At 33.2% G+C, this 24559-nt stretch overlaps 1 protein-coding gene across 2 annotated transcripts; it reads right to left on the bottom strand.

Annotated features, from left to right (window-relative positions):
* Positions 1–15382: 15382 nt before the first annotated feature.
* LOC143237330 (galactosylgalactosylxylosylprotein 3-beta-glucuronosyltransferase 2-like) lies at positions 15383–22958 on the bottom strand. Of its 2 annotated transcripts, none has more exons than XM_076476454.1 (5): positions 22802–22958; positions 21981–22120; positions 21046–21416; positions 17935–18216; positions 15383–15637 (listed from the first exon to the last, which is right to left on the bottom strand). In XM_076476454.1, the coding sequence occupies exons 2-5, from the start codon at positions 22057–22059 to the stop codon at positions 15518–15520; spliced, it is 852 nt and encodes a 283-aa protein (XP_076332569.1). In that variant the 5' UTR covers positions 22060–22120; positions 22802–22958; the 3' UTR covers positions 15383–15517. The 2 variants fall into 2 exon arrangements, with proteins under 2 accessions (XP_076332569.1, XP_076332568.1); XM_076476453.1 differs by having other exon boundaries at positions 15384–15637; positions 21981–22072.
* Between the last annotated feature and the right edge of the window lie 1601 nt (positions 22959–24559).

Here is a 24559-nt window from a genome sequence, read left to right as displayed (position 1 = left end):
ATTAGAATTAAGTGCTTTTGCTTTGGAGAAATGTGCTGATAAAGTGTTCAGGTATACATATAATACTCAACGTAAAAAAAACAACAACAACGAAATTATTCGGTTGTAAATAATGGCAAATATTTTACATTTCACTGTGCCTGGCCCAACATGGCCAGGTGGTTAAGGCGCTCGTCTCGTAATCTTAGGGGGTCTCGGGTTCTTATCCTCATCACACCAAACATGCTCGCCCTTTCATCCGTGGGGGCGTTATAATGTGATAATGAATTCCACTATCCACTTGTAAAAGAGTACCCAAGAGTTGGCGGTGGGTAGTGATGACGAGCTGCCTTCCCTTTAGTCTTACACTGTTAAACTAGGGACGACTAGCATAGATAGCCCTCGTGTAGTTTTACGCGAAATTCAAAACCAAACCATTTATTGTGCTCCAGAATATTGGGTTTTGTGTTTAATGCCCTAAATATAACAGTATAATCTGCCTGAAAATAAATTATTAGAAATTTAATATACGCACAATGATAAAAACCGTCACTTAAAAAGTGTTATAAACGTTTATTTAAGCACATTAGTCGACTTTTTTTGAAACAATGAAATACTGGTGTTTCTATTCAGTAATCACAGATTCTTATAAATTGTTTACCAATTGTGGAACGTATCAATCTGTATATAAAGACATAGGATTCCATACATAAAATTGTAAGAAGCTGTGATAACGTGTATACACAAATATAGTGTACTATACTGAATTATATATACTTCGTTATTATAAAATATAGGGTAGCACTACTACAAATCAGTATAAGTGTAGTGCAGTGTATAAAAATGTTGTGTACTAGGTTGTGTTATACTTTACTATTATACATTATAGGGTAGTACTACTAGAAATCAGTATAAGTGTAGTGCAGTGTATAAAAATGTTGTGTACTAGGTTGTGTTATACTTTACTATTATACATTATAGGGTAGTACTACTAGAAATCAGTATAAGTGTAGTGCAGTGTATAAAAATGTTGTGTACTAGGTTGTATTATACTTTACTATTATACATTATAGGGTAGTACTACTACAAATCAGTATAAGTGTAGTGTAGTGTATAAAAATGTTGTGTACCAGGTTGTGTTATACTTTACTATTATACATTATAGGGTAGTACTACTAGAAATCAGTATAAGTGTAGTGCAGTGTATAAAAATGTTGTGTACTAGGTTGTGTTATACTTTACTATTATACATTATAGGGTAGCACTACTACAAATCAGTATAAGTGTAGTGCAGTGTATAAAAATGTTGTGTACCAGGTTGTATTATACTTTACTATTATACATTATAGGGTAGTACTACTAGAAATCAGTATAAGTGTAGTGCAGTGTATAAAAATGTTGTGTACTAGGTTGTGTTATACTTTACTATTATACATTATAGGGTAGTACTACTAGAAATCAGTATAAGTGTAGTGCAGTGTATAAAAATGTTGTGTACTAGGTTGTGTTATACTTTACTATTATACATTATAGGGTAGTACTACTAGAAATCAGTATAAGTGTAGTGCAGTGTATAAAAATGTTGTGTACTATGTTGTATTCTGCTACATCATCGTGGAGCGTAATTCAATTTACAAAGTTTTATGAAAACACGTCTTTAATACTGATAATCTAATATACAAACGTACAATATTTTAAACAAACTTTAATACATTTCATCATAGATGATTTTATTTCCTTTTTCACTGTGTTCACCATTTTTTTATTTTCAGAATTTGTTTGGCATTTTTAATTAAAAAATTGGGGACATAAACCCAATTTTTAATTGTTGTCTTTAATTATCATTATATTTTGCGTAAATTAACGTTCTTAAAAGCAAAAAAAATATGATGAAAATTTGTAAACAGATGGCGTGTGTAACTTTGTTTATGAATAAACTGTTATACATGCATACATACCTCGTTTTCACTCTTTTTTTTTTAATCCATGTGATTTTTTGTTTTTGCCAGTTATGTTTGCCTAGATGAAGTAAAGACCGCATAAATTAATTAATTGTGCCAGTTATAAGTTCAGTTTCCTAGCCTCTGTCTGGCAAAATGGTTGATTATACGGAGGGTTGACTATTTCATGTTAAAATTATTTTCTATATACAAATCGCCAAGTCACGTGACAACTACAGCAGATATAATGTCTCTGTTCGGAATCCTTGAGTACAACATGTGTACATTTTGATAATAAATACATGTTCAGATTGTGGATTAAAAATATTCAAGACTACATCGTTACAAACCCTTGTTTATCTCCTTTCTAATGATACCACGTATAGCTTGAAGCGACTTGTTTTTTTAGGTCAGAGAATTCTCATTTGTAACTGGTCTTCATCAGGACTTTGCTCTGGATTAGTTTGGAGTGTGATGCAATTTTCGAGTCCGTTTCAGTCATAAGAGTTACACTATTAAAGTATTTTCGCTGTACAGTATGGAAAACTCTTTCTTCGAAACGTCTTGGCCTTTGGCGAAGTATTACTAACAATCTTCACCTTTAACATTACTAACAATCTCGGTTCCTGAATGTATTACTATACATCCTTCCAACCTTCCTGCAGCGAAATTACCCTGTCAAATAGTTAGGAATCCGTCATATGCAAAAATATACAGGTGTTGCATATGTCGTCCGTTCCGTTACGTATTACCTGCAATAAGCCATTGAAGTAACATGAGTACACCTTCTCGCGAAATGCGATTAATTTATGTGCACATGGCATTTCTTGGCTCGGCATGGCCAGATGGGTTAAGGCGTTCGACTCGTAATCTGAGGGTCGCGGGTTCGAATCCCGGTCACACCAAACGTGCTCGCCCTTTCAGCCGTGGGGACGTTATAATGTTACGGTCAATTCCACTATTTGTTGGTAAAAGAGAAGCCCAAGAGCTGGCGGTGGGTGGTGATAACTAGCTACCTTCCCTCTAGTCTTACACTGCTAAATTAGGGATGGCTGCGCAGATAGCCCTCGTGTAGCTTTGCGCGAAATTCAAAACAAACAATGTCATTTCTTGTAAGTATAAAAATATGTAAATTTAAGCTTGTATATTAATATGTAATTTAACGTATTCAATCAGTAAGGAGCCAAAAACTTATGTTTAGTCTATAACACTTCATAGTTTCTGGCTAGGTAACTCCCCATAAAGTGTTAGAATTCCTCTTTTGAGCCACTGAGGATCAGGATCAGTTCCCTGAGCATCTTCCTTCGAAAAATGGTCTGTTCTTCTTCCAGGGAAGCCATTCTATATGAGACGGGTATTGCCAAGTGGTTAGCGTGCCCGGGATGTGAATCCAAAGATTTTCAGAGAATGCACGATATAAGGTGCCAGTGAAATAATTCAAACAAGAGTTGGCGGCAAGTGCTTTGTTTAGCCGCCTTCCCTCTGGTCTACAAGTTCAAGATTAGGAACAGAAAATCCTATTAGAGATTTGCGCAAAAAATGTTTCGTTGTTCCCTAAATCGGTTAGGTGATGTCTTATGGATACAACTTGATACAAGCTTTATAAATAAATTAGTAAACAAATTCGGCACAGTTTAAATTAAGGCATATTTTTATACTTGTTCCAGTGGAATTATTGATGTACAGGAACGCCCACTGACTCTTAATATTGGACTTTAGAAAGTTGAAAATAATGTCATTTCGTTTTCTAAACATTGTTGGTATCCACAGAACGGAAGGTCTTATCGACGGTTTGCTTGTTTTGAATTTCGCCCAAAGCTACACGATGGCTATTTGTGCTAGCCGTCCCTAATTTAGCAGCGTAAGACTAGAGGGAAGGCAGCTAGTCATCATTACCCACCGCCAACTCTTTGGCTACTCTTTTACCAACGAATAGTGGGATTGACCGTCACATTATAACACCTCCACGGTGAAAGGACGAGCATGTTTGGTGTGACAGGAATTCTAACCCGTGACCCTTGGATTACGAGTCGAGTGCCTTAATCACCTGGCCATGCCGGGTCCTTATTGATGTATCCAAGGTAACAAAATATTTTCTTTTGTTTTAGCTGTTTAATTTTCTGCCTCAAATTATTAGTTTTCATGTATTCCATTTTCAGGAGTTAACAATGAAGGACTGACTCCTCCACTCGTTCTGTGAAAAACAAAACATAGATATCTCATAGGTCATTTCACACTGAACCACGCAAAACATTTTCAGTTTTTATTGATTTTGTTATTTTCAATTTCCTTTCATACCACTAGGCAGCGCTATGTTCAGCTCAAAACACTTTATTAAAAGCTTAATTCGAGGTAATTTAAACACGTTTCATGTCTATAACAATATCAACGTATACATATTTTTCCCAAAAAGAGAGCAAAAAACCGTCTGAAGCAGTCACCTGTTTTAACCATTCGCACCAATGTACAGTAGTGTTTTCGAGAAAACCCACTTGTAGAGAAATATATATGTAAAAACGGCTCGTTTGGGTTCAGAAAATTTTTTACGTAGAGGAGTGAACAACGTTTCGACCTTCATCGGTCATCGTCAGGTTTCTTTGTGAAAGTTGTTCACTCCTCTACGTAAAAATTTTTCTGAACCCAAACGAGCCGTTTTTACATATACAGTAGTGTTTTGTTTGTCAGTAAGTTAATAGACACTTAAATGATGTCATATAAATGATGCTTAATGTTGTAATTTGTACTGTCACGAGAGGAATTATGCTCTCTGTATGTTACAATACAGTATGACATATACATATGAACTTGAAAAGGAAGAAATAAAAATGTTTGTTACTCGTTGTTATTCGTTTTATTTACTCTTGAAACAAAGTTTTCAGGGTCCCTACAGAAGTAAATCTGGTATATTACGTGCAAGTTTTTGTTTCAATTTTTATAATTTGATTTCTTTATTTTCTGTAAAATATTTATTACTTTTTCATTATGAGAAAGCTCGTAAATTTTCAATATTTCAGAATTAAAATTTTCTATCATTCATTAACTTGAAAATTTATTTTTGGTTAAATCTTGGGTAATTTCGTATTTAATTTCTGCAATGCTTCGTACCTCATAGCTGAAACTTCATTCCTTTTAAGTAGTAATTAATTATAAAAGAATGGTGCATGTGTCTTCTTATTTGTCTCACGCGTGTTTGGTTACCCTAAATACCACTTATTAAGAAAAGTCGACTAAACTTTGGTACCTTTAAAATACTAAATAACACACAACGTTAAAATGGGTTCACAGTTAAAAATATTTTTTTAATTAAGGCCAATCTTTGGCCTCTAGGAGGTTAACTCTGCGTCATTATCAGAAGTTGTAATGTAGTTAACTTTTCTGAAGGCCATACATTGGTCTTAAATTGAAAATGTTTTCAATTTTACAACTATTTTTACATTATACACAAGCGCCAAGATACGATGTTTGCGTATTGTTATTTTCCAGCGTCCTCTACAAGATTTATTTATTATTATAATAATTTTTTACTTCTTCACTATGTAACTTGCTGGTCACAAAGACTAAGTGTAGAATGTTATTGTTTTATCACGTTATCTTGCGTGCAAACGTTTCTAATAGATAATTCTGTGTTGTCATACAATAAATAAACATATGCAAAGTCGGTAATGAATTGAGAGAGGAGTGGAACTATGTTGATTCCAAAGTATATATGTTTCTTTAGCTTCTTTTGTGGAGGCTTCGTGCAGTTTGGTTCCGCCTTCGTAAAGCGCTTTGTAAAAATCAGAAGTAAGACATCCAACATTTATGATAAGATTTACAAGTTAACATAATTACTGTTTCTATCTTGTTTTTCATCTTTTGACTTTCATTTCTGACAAAACCTACTTTTGCTGTTAAGTGGATAAAGCAAAAAAATACAGTTTATACTACGTAGTCAAGTGATTTGTAAAGACAGTTTTATTGTCGTCATACAGCACATTATAGAACAACCTTAAAACCACACACATCATCAACATTAATAAATTTCCTCAAAAAACTGTGGAAAAAATTATACGTACACACCGAGACCAACAACAAACAAACAACAATAAATCCCAAGATACAACAAACTACAAAACCTTATACTGTTGCATACCATATGTTCCCGACATCAGTGAAAAAATAACCAGCATTTGGATAAAACTTAAAACACAACATTCCAGTAAATACCAAATGTATTCAAAAACCAATTACAAAACTAAAGTCCATACTATGTAAAAACTACACTTACAAACACCAACATTATTTATAAAATACAACGCAACACCACTAAGATGTGTCCAGCAAGAGTAACTTTCAAACTCTCTCTTTCTTAACCTGAAAACGACCTTGAAAGGTCGAAACGTTGTTCTCTCCTTATCAATAAGTGTTAATACCCATACCAGCCATTCTGAGATACATAATACAAAAATCATATAGATTCATAATTTCTTCATCAACTTAAGACACTTATCTCACTAAATCTGTTATTAGTTCATCAACTTAAGACACGTACCTCACTAAATCTGTTATCAGTTCATCAACTTAAGGCACGTACCTCACTAAATTTATCAGTTCAACAACTTAAGACATTTACCTCACTAGATCTGTTAATAGTTCATAAACTTAAGACATTTACCTCACTAGATCTGTTAATAGTTCATAAACTTAAGACATTTACCTCACTAGATCCAAATAAATAGCAGGTCGCAAGCTCATCCTCTTTTCCGCAGAAAATAGATATGATTTTGGTTTCAATTATTTATTTGTAAAATTAAATTACAAAAAAACATTGTTTTCCGTGTTAATATTTCACCACATAGCTAGTGTGTGAGCGAAACTGATTCAAGTTTAGTAAGTTTCATATGCTTGGATGTTAACTACTGTAAATAGTTTTATTTTTTCTTCAAAAACTTGTAGATCTAACGTAGTAAATGCCAAAGTATATTGTATAATTCTTTTAAAAATTCCCAAATTACGTCACATGTTTAAATTATCTTTTAATTTGCTAGAAAGTATGTTTAGAACGTATGTTTCTTTCATAAAATGAAAAAGGAAACGACCAAAAAGAATAATTTTGTTTCGGATATTGCTTAAAGATAAACAAAGGCTATCCTAATTTTAAAGAAATAGTCTAGAGAAAAGATAGTTTATCAAACAGCATAACCGCCAACTCTTCTCTAAGGACTTAATGGGACTTGACCGTTTACACCTTTATAACGAATGCACCAATAGTCCCAAAATTTCAAGCAAAATTTTATTTCGCAACAAAAAAATGTGAAATGCAGAATCTGGATGTGACAGCCACAAGGCCATTCTGTTCTTAACACAAAATATTTTAGAGTTAAAAGTGATATATATAACTACCTCCTACTCAACGAAGTTGAAATCAAATAGGGATATTCCACTAATACAAACCCTGGAACAAAATCGCCGAGATGTGATAGTCCTAGCAGCTTGGCTTTATTACTGTGATATCATATATTAATATTTGAACGTAGTGCAGAAAAACTCAACTCAGAATGTGAATAACTACTACGTAACCTAGGCACTTGTTTATAAGATTGTTTAATCCTTTTACTAATTACGAATAAATTTCAGAGAAACATATATTACAGATTTTTGTGTTTACACGTTAAAAATTATACTACCACCTGAAACATAGCTTGTCCTTCCTGCAAGAATGAAGCACGTCGCACACCTTATCAGTGTGCTGGTCGAGTAAAGTGGCGTCACCTGCGACAGGTGAAATACTGATTGCAACCTTATTTAACTTTGTTATTATTATTTTTTTCATTTTAACATTGTTATTTAATTTATACAATTTTGCACTTCTTATTATTATTTTGAAACATCAAGTACAGAAAATAAGTAAAATGATTCTAAAACTGTTTGAAGACTCTACGTATGTACTAAAGAAATGTTTAACAAACGTATGTATACAATCATTAAACAGTTGATCTACTGCATAATATCGAATAACGAATTGTCATAAATTTATTTTACAAGGCTTAATACCCGTGGTGGGCAGAGCACAGATAGCCCCTTGTGTAGCTTTGTGCTTAATTCAAATCAACAAAACAATAACATAAATTTATTCACATGCCTAAATTAAATCATATAACAAACAATGGAGGTTTGGCACGAAGTAGCAATGAAATTTGTTGAATGTCCACATTATAGGTGATGTCTCAAGTTCTGAATAAATACGGAAAACATATATTATACAAAAACATCAGTCAGTTAGGCAGTGGACGTTGCTGTTATTTTTTAATTAAGCACAAAGCTACATAATAGGCTATCTCTGCTGTGCCCAACATGAGTATGAAAACCCGGTTTTTACCGATATGAGTCCGTCGATACACCACTGTTCCACTGGAGGCCAGGCAGTGAGTTAGTTACTGAGTTACTACAAGAGGAAATTTAACAAACATATTTTGAATTTTGCGCAAAGCTACTCGAGGGCTATCTGCGCTAACTTAAAGAGACATTTTCTGAGCCATTCAACTTTAGTTAAGTAGCTAGTAAACGTAATGTTTTCAGATCTCTACTGAAAGCACGAGTCGAAGTTAGTTTAATAACAAAAGGCTGTACAAAACTACCAACATAGAAGTGTACAGACTGTAATTGTAAAACGTATGCTGAGAACTGAACAAAATACTTTCGATCAACAATAAACTCTATTTATGTTGGGAGGGATTGCAAATATTGAAAGTTGTCAACCTACTAAAATCATGCCAGTATTGAGGCGGTTACTACTCTTTCAACTTTATCATAAGTAGGGTGTCATATGTTACAGAGGTTCTACATTGAACAAAATACACACAGATGTTACTGTTATAACAAAGTAGTGGAGTATGAATGACTGGTATTATACATGCATTTAAAACTGGAATTCCGATCCAAAAAAAATAAGAGGCAGCTATTTTTAATTGGAAGGGAAGGGAGAGATGATACACATAATGGGGCAAAATCTCAAGTTATATTAACGGTATTAGATTAGGAGAGGCAAAGATATTTCGGGGAGACTAACTTGATAAAAGTGAATACTGTGCTTAGTTAAATGGTGGTACCGCTTACTGACAGTTGTTGAATAATATGCTGATGAAAGGTTAAGATTACAGCGACAAAATGCTACAATAAACGACAAAACGTATCATAAAAATTATGAAAGTTATATTTTGATCTTTATTCTCAAATATCACTTTCATTGATATTAGACTATTATATATATATATAGACCCATTACAGCAAAACTTGTAATGTGAAGCAGTATTTCACACATCTGCAATTAGCTAGCTCATAAACATATCTGAAAGTTCTATCAATGTCGAAATACAAGGTATTTGTTGGAAAGAAATGATTTGAGAACTATTACTCACACAATGAATATATCTGGCAACTGGCGTTACATATACGAAGCTTAACAAATGCTTAACAGTACATTTAGCTTCTAAAACGAAATGTTTGTCCATTGATGTCAGTCTAGAGGCTATGTTTATCGTAGCAAATCCACTCACTGCCAGATAACAAACAAACCAAAATATATTCATTGCCAGATGATAAAAAACAAAATATACTTAATGCCAGACGATAAACAAGCCAGTATCCACCCATTTTCAGATGGTACGTAAACTAGTATCTATCTACTGCCAAGTAGTAATCAAATCAGAGTCCACCCATTATCAGAAGATAATGAAATCAAAAGGTCCATTTGCACCGTCCGTAGAACTTATGTAAAAATGTGAGATGTTTGTGCAGTTAACAAGTCAGCTAAAAGTTGTGATCGATTTTGTCCATCCTTTTCAACAATCCAATAGAGATTCGACACGTGCATCAGAGTTATGGCTAAGTGAGTTGTGTGAGTCATTCCAGTTGGTATAGGGTAGGTTCCAGTAATTACGTAGATTGTGGGCAGACCGTACATTGTCGGTCATTCTTTTTTTGAGGATATTCTTGTTGGCTGACATTCTGCGGCAAGACAATAACTGAGGAGTCAGAATTGTAGAATTTCATCGAAACTATTTTATACATTATCAAACTATTGAATGTAATCGTCCATATATCAGGTCATCCCATAAGTAATGTCCGAAAATTTAATACAGAAAGTACATCATCATTTCTGTCTTTGTGGAAAGCTTTAATGATTAAAATATGTAGTAGGACGTTTATAAAAAAATGTTCAGACAAATAAAAAACTAACCCAACTTCATTTTTTTCAGATCATTAATCAAATAAACCCTTATAAAGATGGACGTGTCTGAGTGTGCTTTATGAGTTTAAAAAAGGTAATAGTGCAGCAGAAACTAATGAAACATTCAAGTTGTTTATGGTGCGGAGTCTCTCAGTGAAAGAAAATGTCAAAGATGGTTTCAGAAGTTCAGATCGAATGACTACAGCTTAAGTGATGCGCCATGTTCTGTTCATCCTGTTGAGTTTAATGATGACTTGCTGCTGGCTGCACTTTATAAAGATTGTGCTGTAACAGTTGAAGAACTAGCACAGAAGTTTAATTCAACCCATCTGCAACAGCTTGGAAAGGTGTCAAAACTTGGAAAATGGGTCTCTCATGATTTGACAGACACCAACTTTAGAGCAAGAGTGGACATTTATACTACTCTGCACTCTCGTGTAACTCACCTTTACAGGACAGGTTAGAGACTGGAGATGAAAAATGGATATATTATAAAAATGTTAAGCGCCGCAGACAATGGCTTAATGCAGGTAAACTGGCTAAAGCACAGCTCAAAATGGACCTCCACCCTAGGAAAGTCTTCTAAAGCGCTTGGTAAGATATTGTTGGTGTGATCCACTTTGAGTTACTCCTACTCAATGTAATGATTAAATCTGATTTCTTTTGTCAACAGTTAGAGCGCTTGAATGTTGCACTGAAAGAAAAGAGGCCTGCTTTGATCGATCGTAAAGGTGTTGTGTTATACCAGGACAATGCAGGGCCTCATACAGCAAGTATCATATTTGGAAAGATTGAAGAGCTAGACTGGAAAAACTTCCACGCCCTCCTTATTCTCTAGACCTTGCCCCATCTGATTATCAGCTATTCTGAAGTTTACAGAACTATCTTGGTGGAAAAGAGCTTGGAACAAATTAAAATATCAAAACTACCCTGTCTACATTCTTTTCCCTTCAGACCCCAAGAATTTTATAAAAGTGGCATTCAAAAGCGTGTGAATCATTGGAAGGAAGTAATTAATAATAATGGAACATACACTATCGATTAAATAACATTAAAAGCGTTTGAAATCCTTTTTCTGACCCTAAAATTGGACATTACTTAAGGGGTGACCCAATACTGGTAATTTCATCCTCACAGTTTAAGTGCTGGCGGTGTTATTGACAGAATTAAAGTATGAAGGCAGTTTACTTTGAACTCCTTTATCAATGTCTCGTAATAAACAATTAGCTCCTCATTAGCTGCTGAATACACTACAAAGCCTGCATGATTATCAGCATCATTTATTATACGAATGTCTCTATCTGTTATATCTTCTACCCCTGCCTCTGGGGAGCATAACCCACTTTTTTCTACCTATTTATCCACGTGTTATACTCTTATAACCATATACTTCTTGTTCTTCCTTTCTCTTCTCTAGCTCATCACCATAAAAGCTAAAGAAATAAAGCATGGCTAATAAATCCGCTAGAAAAAGGACCCAATTGGAACCATTAATGAGAGATTATTGTGAAAATTTTAATAAAGAGTTGGACTAAAACAGGTGAGACCCGGCATGTCCAGGTGGTTAGAGCATTCGACTGGTAATCTAAGGGTCGCGAGTTCGAATCCTGGTCACACCAAATATGATCGTCCTTTCAGCCGTGGAGGTGCTATAATGTGACGGTCAGTCCCACTATTCGTTGGTAAAAGAGCAGCCCAAGAGTTGGCAGTATGTGGTAATGACTTGTTGTCTTCCCTCTAGTCTTACACTGCTAAATTGGGGACGGCTAGCGCAGATAGCCATCGTGTAGCTTTGTGCGAAATTTAAAACAAACAAAACATGTGAAGTGATGACAAAATAGGCAGTTAATCTTTTATAGACCACCGAAAGTAAGCTGCTATTGAAATTTCTGTGTCAAGGTATCCAGTTGCGGACATCTTTGATTCTTTTTTTGTCTTTGAATTTCAAAGCAGTAAGCAGCCTCGTAACGTTTAGTCAAATAGCACTGGGTGACTCAAACGTAGCTGGCGTTTCTGTTGAAGTATTTTACATCAGAGAAAGTGTATTAACCGTTTAAATACAACAGAGAAAACTACAGTAACTGTTGTAATAAAATCGAGGGAAACTAGAATTAGCATGAAGAGAAAACCAAGAAAAACTATTGTTAACGCTAAAATGATTTTGGTTTGGTTTGAATTTCGCGCAAAGCTACACGAGGGCTATCTGCGCTATCCGTCCCCAATTTAGCAGTGTAAGATTAGAGGGAAGGTAACTAGTTATCACTACCAACTCTTTTACTAACAAATAGTGGGATTGACCATCACATTATAACGCCCCCTACGGCTGAAAGGGGGAGCATGTTTGGTGTAAAGATGATTTTGAAAAACCATTATTTGATAACTTCGTGAAGCTATAGTAATAACTAATATACAACAAGATGAAACTACAATATCCCCTAGTATATAAACAGGTAAAACTATAGTAACCATTAATATGCAACACGGTGAAGTTACAGTAACATTTAACAAGGTCAAACTCTAGTGACCATTAATATATGATCGGGACAAAATAGAGTAACCATTTATATACATAATCTGGTGAAACTAAAGTAACCATTAGATACCCAGCAATTATGTGTTGTTTGTTTATCGTTCTCAGATATCTCTTGAGTTTTATACTACAATCAAAGACACATAATGAAGAACACAGAACACATTTCTTTAGATCCTTACTTTTCTAAGCATTTTGTTAAACATATATTTACTCTTATTTATTATACAGTTTATTCAATTTGCGTATATAGAAAAAAAGAGAAATTTAGTGACATCATAATGAAACAATGATGCATTGAAATCAACCTAAGCCTTACTGTGTACCATCCAGTAACCTCTAACATGTATGATGATGGCAATTTATTAATAAACTATGATGTCCAAGAAATCTTCCTCACCTTGTAAACTTAACTCTCACCATTTACATGTTTAAATCTTTTTCGTCTGAGGTATGTGTCTGCGCATTTGTGTCTGGTCTCCACAACCACAGAAATCAGTATTGTTTGTCTTTTATGATGGTAAACTACTTTGTCATTTGTCATCACTAAAACTGGTTTTTGTGTCATATCCGTGTAAAGAATCACCATCAGAGAGATTCAGCTATTGATCATTATAAAACTATAACCGTCATATCCGTATTAACAATCACCATCAGAGAGATTCAGCTATTGATCATTATAAAACTATAACCGTCATATCCGTATTAACAATCAGCATCAGAGAGATTCAGCTATTGATCATTATAAAACTATAACCGTCATATCCGTATTAACAATCACCATCAGAGAGATTCAGTTATTCATCGTTATAAAACAATAACCGTCATATCAGTATTAACAATCACCATCAGAGAGATTCAGCTATTGATCATTATAAAACTATAACCGTCATAACCGTATTAACAATCACCATCAGAGTGATTCAGCTATTGATCATTATAAAACTATAACCGTCATATCCGTATTAACAATCACCATCAGAGTGATTCAGCTATTGATCATTATAAAACTATAACCGTCATATCAGTATTAACAATCACCATCAGAGAGATTCAGCTATTGATCATTATAAAACTATAACCGTCATATCAGTATTAACAATCACCATCAGAGAGATTCAGTTATTCATCGTTATAAAAGTATAACCGTCATATCAGTATTAACAATCACCATCAGAGAGATTCAGTTATTCATCGTTATAAAACTATAACCGTCATATCAGTATTAACAATCACCATCAGAGATATTCAGTTATTCATCGTTATAAAACTATAACCGTCATATCAGTATTAACAATCACCATCAGAGAGATTCAGTTATTCATCGTTATAAAACTATAACCGTCATATCAGTATTAACAATCACCATCAGAGAGATTCAGTTATTCATCGTTATGAAACCATGAGCTAAATAAACAAACTTACCAGTTTACGTAGTGAACAGTGTTTGTAAAACCATAAATTAAACAAACTTACCAACTTACACACCGAAGAGACTGTTTGTAAAACTACAAGCTAAACAAACTTACAAACTTGCACACTAAACAGATTGGTTGTAAAACCATAAGCTAAGCAAAATTACCAACTTGCACACTGAACAGGCTGGAGGTAAAATCATAAATAAAATAAATAACATTTTTCCAAAGGTCAGTTTTATTTCTAAACTTCTTTAGATTTTCTAGATATAAATTATATTATATTGGAGAGAAACAAGCCTTACTTACTATTTCAACTTAAAATCATACGTAAACTTTCAAATATTGTGTGTGTGTACGTCTGTTACATAACAGGTGTTTTCCTTGTGTAACACCTGATTTTGCATGTGCAAACAGAGGCTTCCTAAAATATCACCCAGAAGCACCAACTACTGAGAATGAATGTATTCAGGGATAAATATTTGATATAACTACAAAGATTGTCATTTATGTCGAAATTATTATACTACACGTCAGACAAAATATTAAAGTAAATAAATGTGGGAAAGGAAAAAAAAAAAAGAAGAGTAAAACTCGTGATAAACATAATTTTTCTGTAGATGTTTAATAGTATCTCAGTAGAAAATCTATGAACTTGTAATGCTGAAAATCGGATTTCGATATCCGTAGTGACTAGAGCATTCTTTAGTTTGGTGCTTAACGTGAAAGATGCAAACAAAATGGTGTGATAAACACAAATTACAGGTTTTAAATATCTTATTTTTACGTTTATTCATTGATAACCAAAATATGTTCTTCTACACATATACTATATTATCATAATAAATTTTTTTTTGCTCAACACAAAGCTACAGAATGGTCTATTTTCGCTCTGCCCACAGCGAGTGTCTAAACAGATTCTTAGCGTTATAATCCCTCAGACTAAACGCTCTACAACCGACAGCGTCCTCTATTACGGATAAAAATAATTAATAAAATACTGACGAATAATTCTATTGAGAAATGAAAGTTCCTTACTTTTGCTAATAAAGTAAAATTCCGTACAATGTGTAACATAAACAATATAACCGTTTTTTAAAATAATTATTGTTGACAATGGTTACAGTTAGATTATAATTAACCTTCAACTGTTAGATATTTTAATATAGTTGTAGTGAAAATCAATAAATTGTTTTATTCCAAGATTAATTTGCAAGTAAATACTTTCGTTATCTCAACTGAACATTCCTTATTTTGGACAGTTAAAAAAATTCCTTTAATAAGTATTGAAAAGGAATTAAATTACATATATATCTTAAAGTTAGTATCGCTTGTGTTTGATAAAAATGTTTATGCACCATCTCTATTTTAAAGTACTAGGATTATTTATTCTAAGAAGCATACATAACATATTCAAATATGGTACACTTCGAATTTTCTCTTCTCATTTTTCCAAGTTTTCATACAGACGTGGTAAGTTTGTGTTGTTGTAGTGGTGAGGTATCTTAAGGTTTTCGCCATTGGTCTTTTGGACATTCTTTGTTCGCACGTGCCACACGAGGACCTAGTGGAAAAAAAAATGTATTGTGAAAATTCTAATAAGTGCTCAATTTTATGTGAGATTCTACTTTTTCACGGCCATATATAAAGATCACAAAAAGACGAAAGCGAAAATAATATAGTAAAGCGTGGTCTTCAGATAACTTCATGGTACAAAAGGAAAATTATAAATCTGGAATGCACTTTTAACTACATCATAAACCCAAATTTGTCTTAACATTAACAACAATACAACATTTGAGTAACTTAGCATCTTTTAACTACATCATAAATCCAAATTTGTCTTAACATTAACAACAATACAACATTTGAGTAACTTAGCATCTTTTAACTACATCATAAACCCAAATTTGTTTTAACATTAACAACAATACAACATTTGAGTAACTTAGCATCTTTTAACTACATCATAAATCCAAATTTGTCTTAACATTAACAATAATACAACATTTGAGTAACTTTTCAAACCAAGATACTTTTCTCCTTAACACTATTCAGGTTTTTCTCATAAAAATTATAATTTAAATTACGAAAACAACACACTTCACTTCTTAAAACTAAATGCCATCTTCATTTGTTTGACCAAACTCATCAACTGATCCAAACCTTTCTGTATATTAGCGGCAGCAGCATATTAACAGCCACCGATTCCAAAGACCTTAATATCACAAGTAGTACTGATTGATTTATTCATCATTTTTTTATCTACATTACTGATGAAAATGGGAAAAGAATAAAGATTCTAAAAGTTAATCTTGGGGTACTTTTCTCACGATATTAATCAAGTTTGACTCAACTCCTTTTATAACTATCTTCTATTTTGTTCTATCCAATGTACCAATATATCTCCTATATTTACAGAGATAATTTTGAACAATACTTCTATGTGGTACCATGACAAGCACTTTCGGAAAATTCAGATATATCAGACTAACACTTTTATCTACATAAGTTGTAACATCTGTAAAGAATATCACTAGAATAGTGAGTAAAGATTTTTCCTTATTGAAACTATGTTGAATATCAAACAGAAATTCAAAACTTGCAAACGTCTTTTATAAGACTTTCCAAAGCTTTTTCATAATCATAATTACTCATATATGTTTTTCATCATCTGCCTAGAAAAGAGGCTTAACATTGAAAAACCACATGACCAATGTTCAAGGACTTACAAAGAAAAATCAACAAAATAACACAACTATAAATTTCCTTCAAAGGTCTTGTGGAAATATTTTGTGCCCAAGAAACCCTATTATTCTTTAAACTCCCTAGTTTTCTAAAAATATTTTTTCCGAATTAATGTTATCACACTGTTGAATTTTCTCCTACTTTCCAACTATTCAGAACGATGTAAATTGCTTAATTAATTTTTCATTAGTAAAGAAGAATGAAGAAGTAGATATTAAAAATGTAGTCATTACACAATCAACGAATACTAGACTTCCTGACTTCAAAGTTTTTCGTCTATCATCGTAATATTTTGCCTACCCTTAATGTTACAGTTTTTACTGTTAATTTCTACACTTACAGTCAACTATTTTTTATACCTTTTGCACTTTAAATTTACGATGCTTTCCTTTAATTTTTTTCCTTATACCATTAGGTCCCCTAATTAACTCACAAAGAAAACACTTCCTACTCTATATGCCTGAAGTTAAAACACCCACAATTATGTGTGATTAATATCTGAAAATTTAATCTTGAAGTTGAGTTTCTTCCTAATTTCGTCATCTTAAGCTAGTTGTCTATAACAAATTTCCACTTAAAGCCTTTCCCCCCCTCTATACCCTAACAAGTAACCCTAAAGATTCGAAATCCTTGCTACAATTTTTGATGGATAAATTTCTGTTAGGGCTATGACAGTTGACGTTCTTACGAAGTATCGTATTTTGGTTTATTTGATAAAATATGAAAAGTTTCGAGTTGTAGTGGATTATTTGTAGAATACACGTGGAGCCTTTATGAAATGTTTTTTTTTCATTTTAAGATAACTGTTTAAGTAAAATTGACTGTAATTTTCACAAGAACAAATATATTTTATCTCACAATAATATAACAACAAAGCCAAAATAACATTACAACCTTAGAAGTATTTCAACGAAATGTATCTTTTTGTTATACATCATATTTTTTCTATACTGTATTTGCGTGAGTACGAGTGTTTACTCATACAACAAATAATTTTTGCTAAGCCTCTCCATAAAGCGGACTTTGACGCTAACGTGACAATCTGAGAGAAATAGGATAATATTCTCCACTATTTTACAAAACGATAAACACAGCATTATAATGTGGAATTACCTTACTGCAATTACTCGCTCGTGGTTCTATATCCTCTAACTCTAGATTCAGGCTGTTTAAAAAAAATGACTCCTGATTGTACTGGCCCATACCGATGCTTGCCTCAGGATTCTCTAGAAGAACACGAACAGAAACTGCAAAACCAGCGAAGTCGACTTTAAACTTTCTTGGACCTTCATATTGCCAACCAATGACCTTTCCGTTCTGAACAACTGGAGATTCTACCAGGAATTTAGTTAGGCAACCAACGGGCCACATTGTAACTTTTCTAGTCCATCGCATCTGAAAGGAAAATCGAATTAATATTCGGTACTGGTCTTCATAGCAAAATAATTAAATAACAAATAAACATAAGGATAGTTTAATCAAATGTCGATATATAAAACATCGATTCATATCACAGAAGAAAAAAGAAATGTCATCAAACTTTGGACAAAACACCTTCATTAGGATCTAGGAAAACATTTTCCTACTAAAAACTTCTCCAATATCTTTTAAATTTTTCGTTTCTAAACTTTATTTCATTAATAAATCTCTGTGTTTTTTAGTGTCAAATCAACAAGTGTATTTTACGGAGTAAGTTGGGCTGGGTTGAAAATATCACGCGAACTCCTTCTTAACTGTCCCTAATTTTGAACTGATAGTCTAGACAAGAGGGAGGAAGCTATGGAAAGTTCTTACCTAATCTTGGATTACTTTTGTAAGGCCAAGTACCAAGGTGTGGATAGCGTTTCTACAGAAACGGATCACGAGCCATCAATTACTAGGTTTCTAGTTTCTTATTTTAAATTTCCCAGTGTGTATTTATAGCAACACTTCAGACCCAAGCACTAAGTGGATGCTTCAAGAAAGGGTGATAGGAAAGGAAGGGACGTACAAAGATGTCACCAAAGACTATGAAATCATAGTTCCACTAAGTGTCATCTGAGAGCGTGTTGTTGGGGACGCGTTGCTAGGCCGTCACAATAGCAAGCCATGATGTCATGATTCCACAAAGTGGGACCAGCATGAATTTCATCAACATGTCTCAAGATGACTACAGTTAATACAGTCAGTTTAAATCACGAATTGATTAACTTTTCTAATTTTTAACTATTGAAATCATTGTAAAGCATGATCTCATACAATAACTTAATGTTTGACTATCTTTTATTATAAAACAAATGTTTTTATTCTAGCAAAGCCACATCAGGCTATCTGCTGCGTCCACAGACGAGAATCAAGCCCGTAATTTGAGTACCGTAAATCTGAAGACTTACCGATGTCCCCACTAGGGGAAATAAAATAAGTGATTAAATATGTTAAGAAAGGCGATTATCATCAAAACCTAAAAACAATATTTGATAAACAATTTATTAATTTTTCTCAAAATCTAATCTACAAAAAAACAACAAAAAACGCACGTATATTAAAAATGTATTTACATGTAAACGTTTTAAACAAAATCATAAACAAACATATTACTATTATATTTGTGGGATCCAAATTTAGATAGGGGTTTTCATTTCGACACATGTCGACAAAGATAATATATATAATATATTCTGTACGCAGAATAATATGGTCCTTGTAGTTACTTGTGGTTGTCAGTCCACATTCAACCACTCTTCTTCTTAGTGAATTTTCTTGTGTTGAGAATTTTGTGTAATTAGTCCTAATGGATCAAAATAGTCTTCTTTTTCATTTGTACTAAAACAAAGAGGGAACAAGTGACTATCAGGTTTATGGCTTTGGTCCAGGTAGTTGATCACTGGCAAATACACATTGAAATTTTCTTGCAGACACAAATCTTACGAAAGCATCGAACACATTCTAAACACATTCATTGGTTCTTGTATATCAGTTACGATGTTTCTAGACACACCAACTTCTACAATTGCTTGAAATTCTGCATATATTAGAACGTTTACAGTGTTAGATGAAACACTACCAAACCGAAGTTCAATTTCCCTGTTTCCAGCAAATAGATCTGGTATAAGACCAAATACAAAGAATATATATATATATATCCTATATCAATTTCTAGATCTTAAAACTGTTTTCTTTTTTCTATTAACAGCTTCGTGCATATAGTTCAGCATCAAAATCCGATTGTAAAGGTCGAGTGAGGATCTATTTTCCGTCCTCGTTGATTGCCACATAATTTATACTTTAATATTTGAAACTGTATGGATTTTTCTTTCAAGATCCATTAAATGCATCATTATCAACACATCCTATAACAAGACGTATAGGTATTTGTAAGTTTTCCTGGAAAAATTGAAAATAATTTGCACACTATATATTTCAAAGAATATTTAGCTGTTCCTCTTTGAAATCCTTTAGCATGCGATAGAATGACTGACATTGACTCTTCTACCATAGATAAAACATGTATAGAACAATTTAGAATCCCAATTCATCATTTGACATTATAAAGATGGCCTCAATAAACAAATATACTTACTTTACTTATGTTAAGTGTTTTCTGTTAACAGGATGTATATTAAGAAGACAATCCGCCTTTGTAAAGCACGAGATATAACTATAAGAGTATCATATGCAAAATGTCTTGCATAGTAATTCTTGCCAAAAATCTTTGAAATAATTACTTGATTTATAATTAAAGAGTCAAACAGTAAGTTTTAATTATTTTACGATATCATCCTTTTAAGGCGATTTACATTTAAATTGTCAGGAGATGTAAAGAACTAATGAGTTAGTGTTACGAGCCCTTTTTAGGGCATTTAAATGGTAAGGAAATGTAATTAATTAATAAATTAGTTATACGTATTGTTTTTAGAATGATTTAAACAGTTAAGAAATATAATTGACCAATGAATTAGTGTTTTATACTAACTGTTTTAATTATAGTCATGTTGAGACATGTTGATCAAATTTATGCTGGAACTCTGACGTCATGTTCGCCTATCATGACGGTCTAGCAACTTGCCCTCTGGTGATACATTGTAGAACTATGGTATAATAGTCTTTACTCTGAAGTACTGAAATTATAATGCAACAACCAGGGATTTGATCTTCCTCGTTGGATTAAACGACATGATAAAGAATTAACTGAACAAACTTCAACATGTTTGCAGTCTGACATCGATATTGCTTTTAGTCACTTACTTCTTCGAAAATTCTGATATCATAGGCGTTATCATCATCAGCAAAGTATATAACACCTTCTTCAGCATTCTGTCGAATCCATCTTAAAGCAGCCATTTTGTTTAGTATGCCATAACGATTTGCACCGTACATAAAAGTTATGTAAGAATGTGAGATGTTTGTCCAATTTAACAAATCAGCCAAAAGCTGTGATCGAGTTGGTCCATCCTCTGCAACAATCCAGTAGAGGTTTGGCACGTGCATCAATGTCATGGCCAAGCGAGTTATGTCAGCCATTCGAGTTGGTCTAGAATAGGTTCCAGTAATGACGTAGATTGTGGGAAGACCTACAATACTAGTCTTTCTTGAGGATTCTGTTGTGAGTTGGTGTCCTAGGACAAGAGAAAGACATCTGATAAGTTACTGAAGGTTAAGTCAAAATTATCGAGGGTTATTGTATGTAATTAAACTACTGAACGTAAATGTTCACCTGGTATATCGTGTGGTAACCTGGTTAAACTATTATCATCAAGTACAGAAAATCTGGTAAAACTACATCATCCATTAAGAGATTTCTGGGTGAGAGTGATCCTTGAAAGATAACCGTATGAAATTACTGTAAGCGTGAAAATACATCGGGAAGAGATTATATTAACCATTAAAGAGCTAAAACTATGGTAACCATTAATAAACAAGTGTAGGTTATACTGGTTGTTTATTAATATCTAAAGAGCTAAACCTATAGTAACCATTAATAAACAACCAGTAGAACCTACACTTGTCATTATCATGTAATCAAGGGATACCACTGATTCAGTTTTCACTTCACATCTCTATCTATTGTTATTATCATCAACAGTGAGTTATTGTTAATTATAAGTATCATTGTTGTAACGAGGAAAATACTTGAGGTTTTTATTTTCAAACGTTTACGATTATAAAAACAAGATACGTACCTATACGATTCAACGTAAAAATGATGAATGCTGACAAAATCATCAGAAGAATCATCAAACTCCAGTTCCTCTGCGTCATTTCACTCAATTAGCTTTAGAAGATGAAACGGGAGAAATAAGTGACATTCCATTTTAAATCTCTAAGGAAAAACAATCACGATTAATAAGATACGTATTAAAAGTTGGTAAGCGACAGGCTATGTGTTGTGCTGATTTTAATGTTACAAGTCTTTGTAAGCTTACAGCTAGGAAACCTGAGGTAAGCAGTAACGAAACGGTATTGTAATCATATTAATAATAATGCAGTAAAACTAGATTTTCGTTGAGTTCATTAACTTACAACTGTAAAATCCAGAGTTTGACTCCCGCGGCGGGTAGAACGAGAGTTATGCAATATGTGGTTATGATAAACTAAAACAAACAAGAATTCGAAGGTAACTATGATTGAAACTATGATTTCCCGCTAACATATTAAGCAAATTTTTCTATTAGTAATTATGCTGCGAGTTTTTCGTTGGCTCACAACATTGTTTTGTTAAAGTGTTCATATAACAAGTCACAAAAACATTAAATCAAAAATACCACCAACATTACAATTAAACCCACTAATTAGAGATCGGTCTCTATAAATTATTACAAAGTAATGGAGTAAGTTAAATTCATCTAACGTTTCTTACACCTGGTCTTGCAACAGTCTAAAATGTAAAATATATGTTGACCCCGCCGTTAGTAAACAGTATAAAAACAAATCGTTAATTTAACGGTTAATAAATCTCAATCCATGGTTGACTTCTTAATTTTTGAAGTATTTTCAAACTTACCAACTTACACACTGACCAAACTAGTTGTAAAACTAGAACGTACACTTTTCCCGAAGATCAATTTATTTTTACACTTCTCTACAATTTTCTAGATATCTCAAATAAACCTAAGTAACAGCTGGCTCATTCACGAGAGTGCGTCAGTACCAGAAGACGTTCCATGACAGTTGGTTGATATACGCATAGCACATATGAGTTTTACATCAACACAGGTGGGTAGATTTTTTACACCTGATGGGGGGATGATTTTTGCAACCACTTATGCGGACTGTTCAATATGCAAATTAGTAATCTCTGATTACGTGAACCTGAAAGCTGTAAACGTTCAGTCACAGAGTAATCTTGTTGCTACAATACTTGCTTATATAATTAGGCCTATTGACTGATACTTACGAACTATCGCTTAGATCGAAAAGTTTAGAAGCACGCCTATATTAAAGATGTACATTTCGGCTACTGAAAAAAGCCTACATCTAGGCCTAATTACGTAATTCGATTAGTAAGAATGCGAGAATCACAAGAACAAACACACAATTTGTAGGCTTGTGATGCAATAAAACAATTCAACAGATCAAACTGTAGGGGGAATGATTGTATGCACCATATTCCCCCCCCCCACCTAAAATGAAGGGAGATGTATCCCCCATCTTCCCAGGATCTACGCCCCTGCGTTTATAACACCTGTTTTTAAAGTTGTATTTACTAATTATTTTTCTCTTAGTACACTAAAACCTGTTTAGGCCGAAAATTGCATAGGGCGTAAACCTGTACAAGCCGGAAATATCAAAATTTTGCAGCATTTTCTTAAGATTTCTGTGATGTTGGAAACTGCGTAATGTGGATGGAAAACTATCTTTCACTTACCTTATCTATCAACAAGCAGGATTAGAACCTGAGTAAGGCGGAAAAAATGTTTTGATTAAATACTAATTTAGTTAATTAATTATTTGTTTAAATATAAATACATTCTTGTTTAACTAATAATTTGTTTAAATGTTAATAAATTTTCGGATATTTTGTTACAGTAAGTATTGGTTAAATATATTCTGTTCTTTTTTCTGCCGTCATTATTCAAAAGGACGATTGACTACACTTGTGGTCGCATTTGCTGATAGAAAACTAGAGAAACCATGTGTAATAGGTTAAAATGAAAGTTCGCGCTTTTTCAAAAAATTAAGGAAGAATCAACTTCCTGTTGAATGGAAAGCGAATAATAAAACATGAATGACGAGTGCTGTATTCGAGGAATTTTTGAACAAATTAAACAAAAGAATGGAACAAGAAAATAGGAATATTCTACTTTTCCTAAATAATGCATCTTGTCACCCAAAAGTTCAACTTTCAAATATTTGTTTAGTCTTTCTATATCCATGTACAACAGCGACGAGATAATGGAATTATACAATGTATAAAACTGAAATACAGAAAATTGATACTTCAGCATATTCAGTGATGTCGAGAAAACCCACTTGTAGAGAAATATATATGCAAAAACGGCTCGTTTGGGTTGAGAAAATATTTTACATAGAAGAACAAACAACGTTTCGACCTTCTTCGGTCATCGTCAGGTTCACAAAGAAAGAAAGAGGTAACTGACCGGAAGCTGACTCAGATTACGAGACGAATGCCTTAACCCACCTGGCTATCCCAGGCCCATAACCGAAGTATCCATCTTTTTTTTCTTTTTTTTTAATAATGATACAATATTTATAAAAAGGAAAAATATTGATTTTTTTTGATAGAATGTTTAGGCAGAGT

Source organism: Tachypleus tridentatus, chromosome 13 (assembly GCF_004210375.1).
Source record: "Tachypleus tridentatus isolate NWPU-2018 chromosome 13, ASM421037v1, whole genome shotgun sequence".
Lineage (NCBI taxonomy): Eukaryota > Metazoa > Arthropoda > Merostomata > Xiphosura > Limulidae > Tachypleus > Tachypleus tridentatus.
This window is presented reverse-complemented; position numbering and strand designations above follow the sequence as displayed.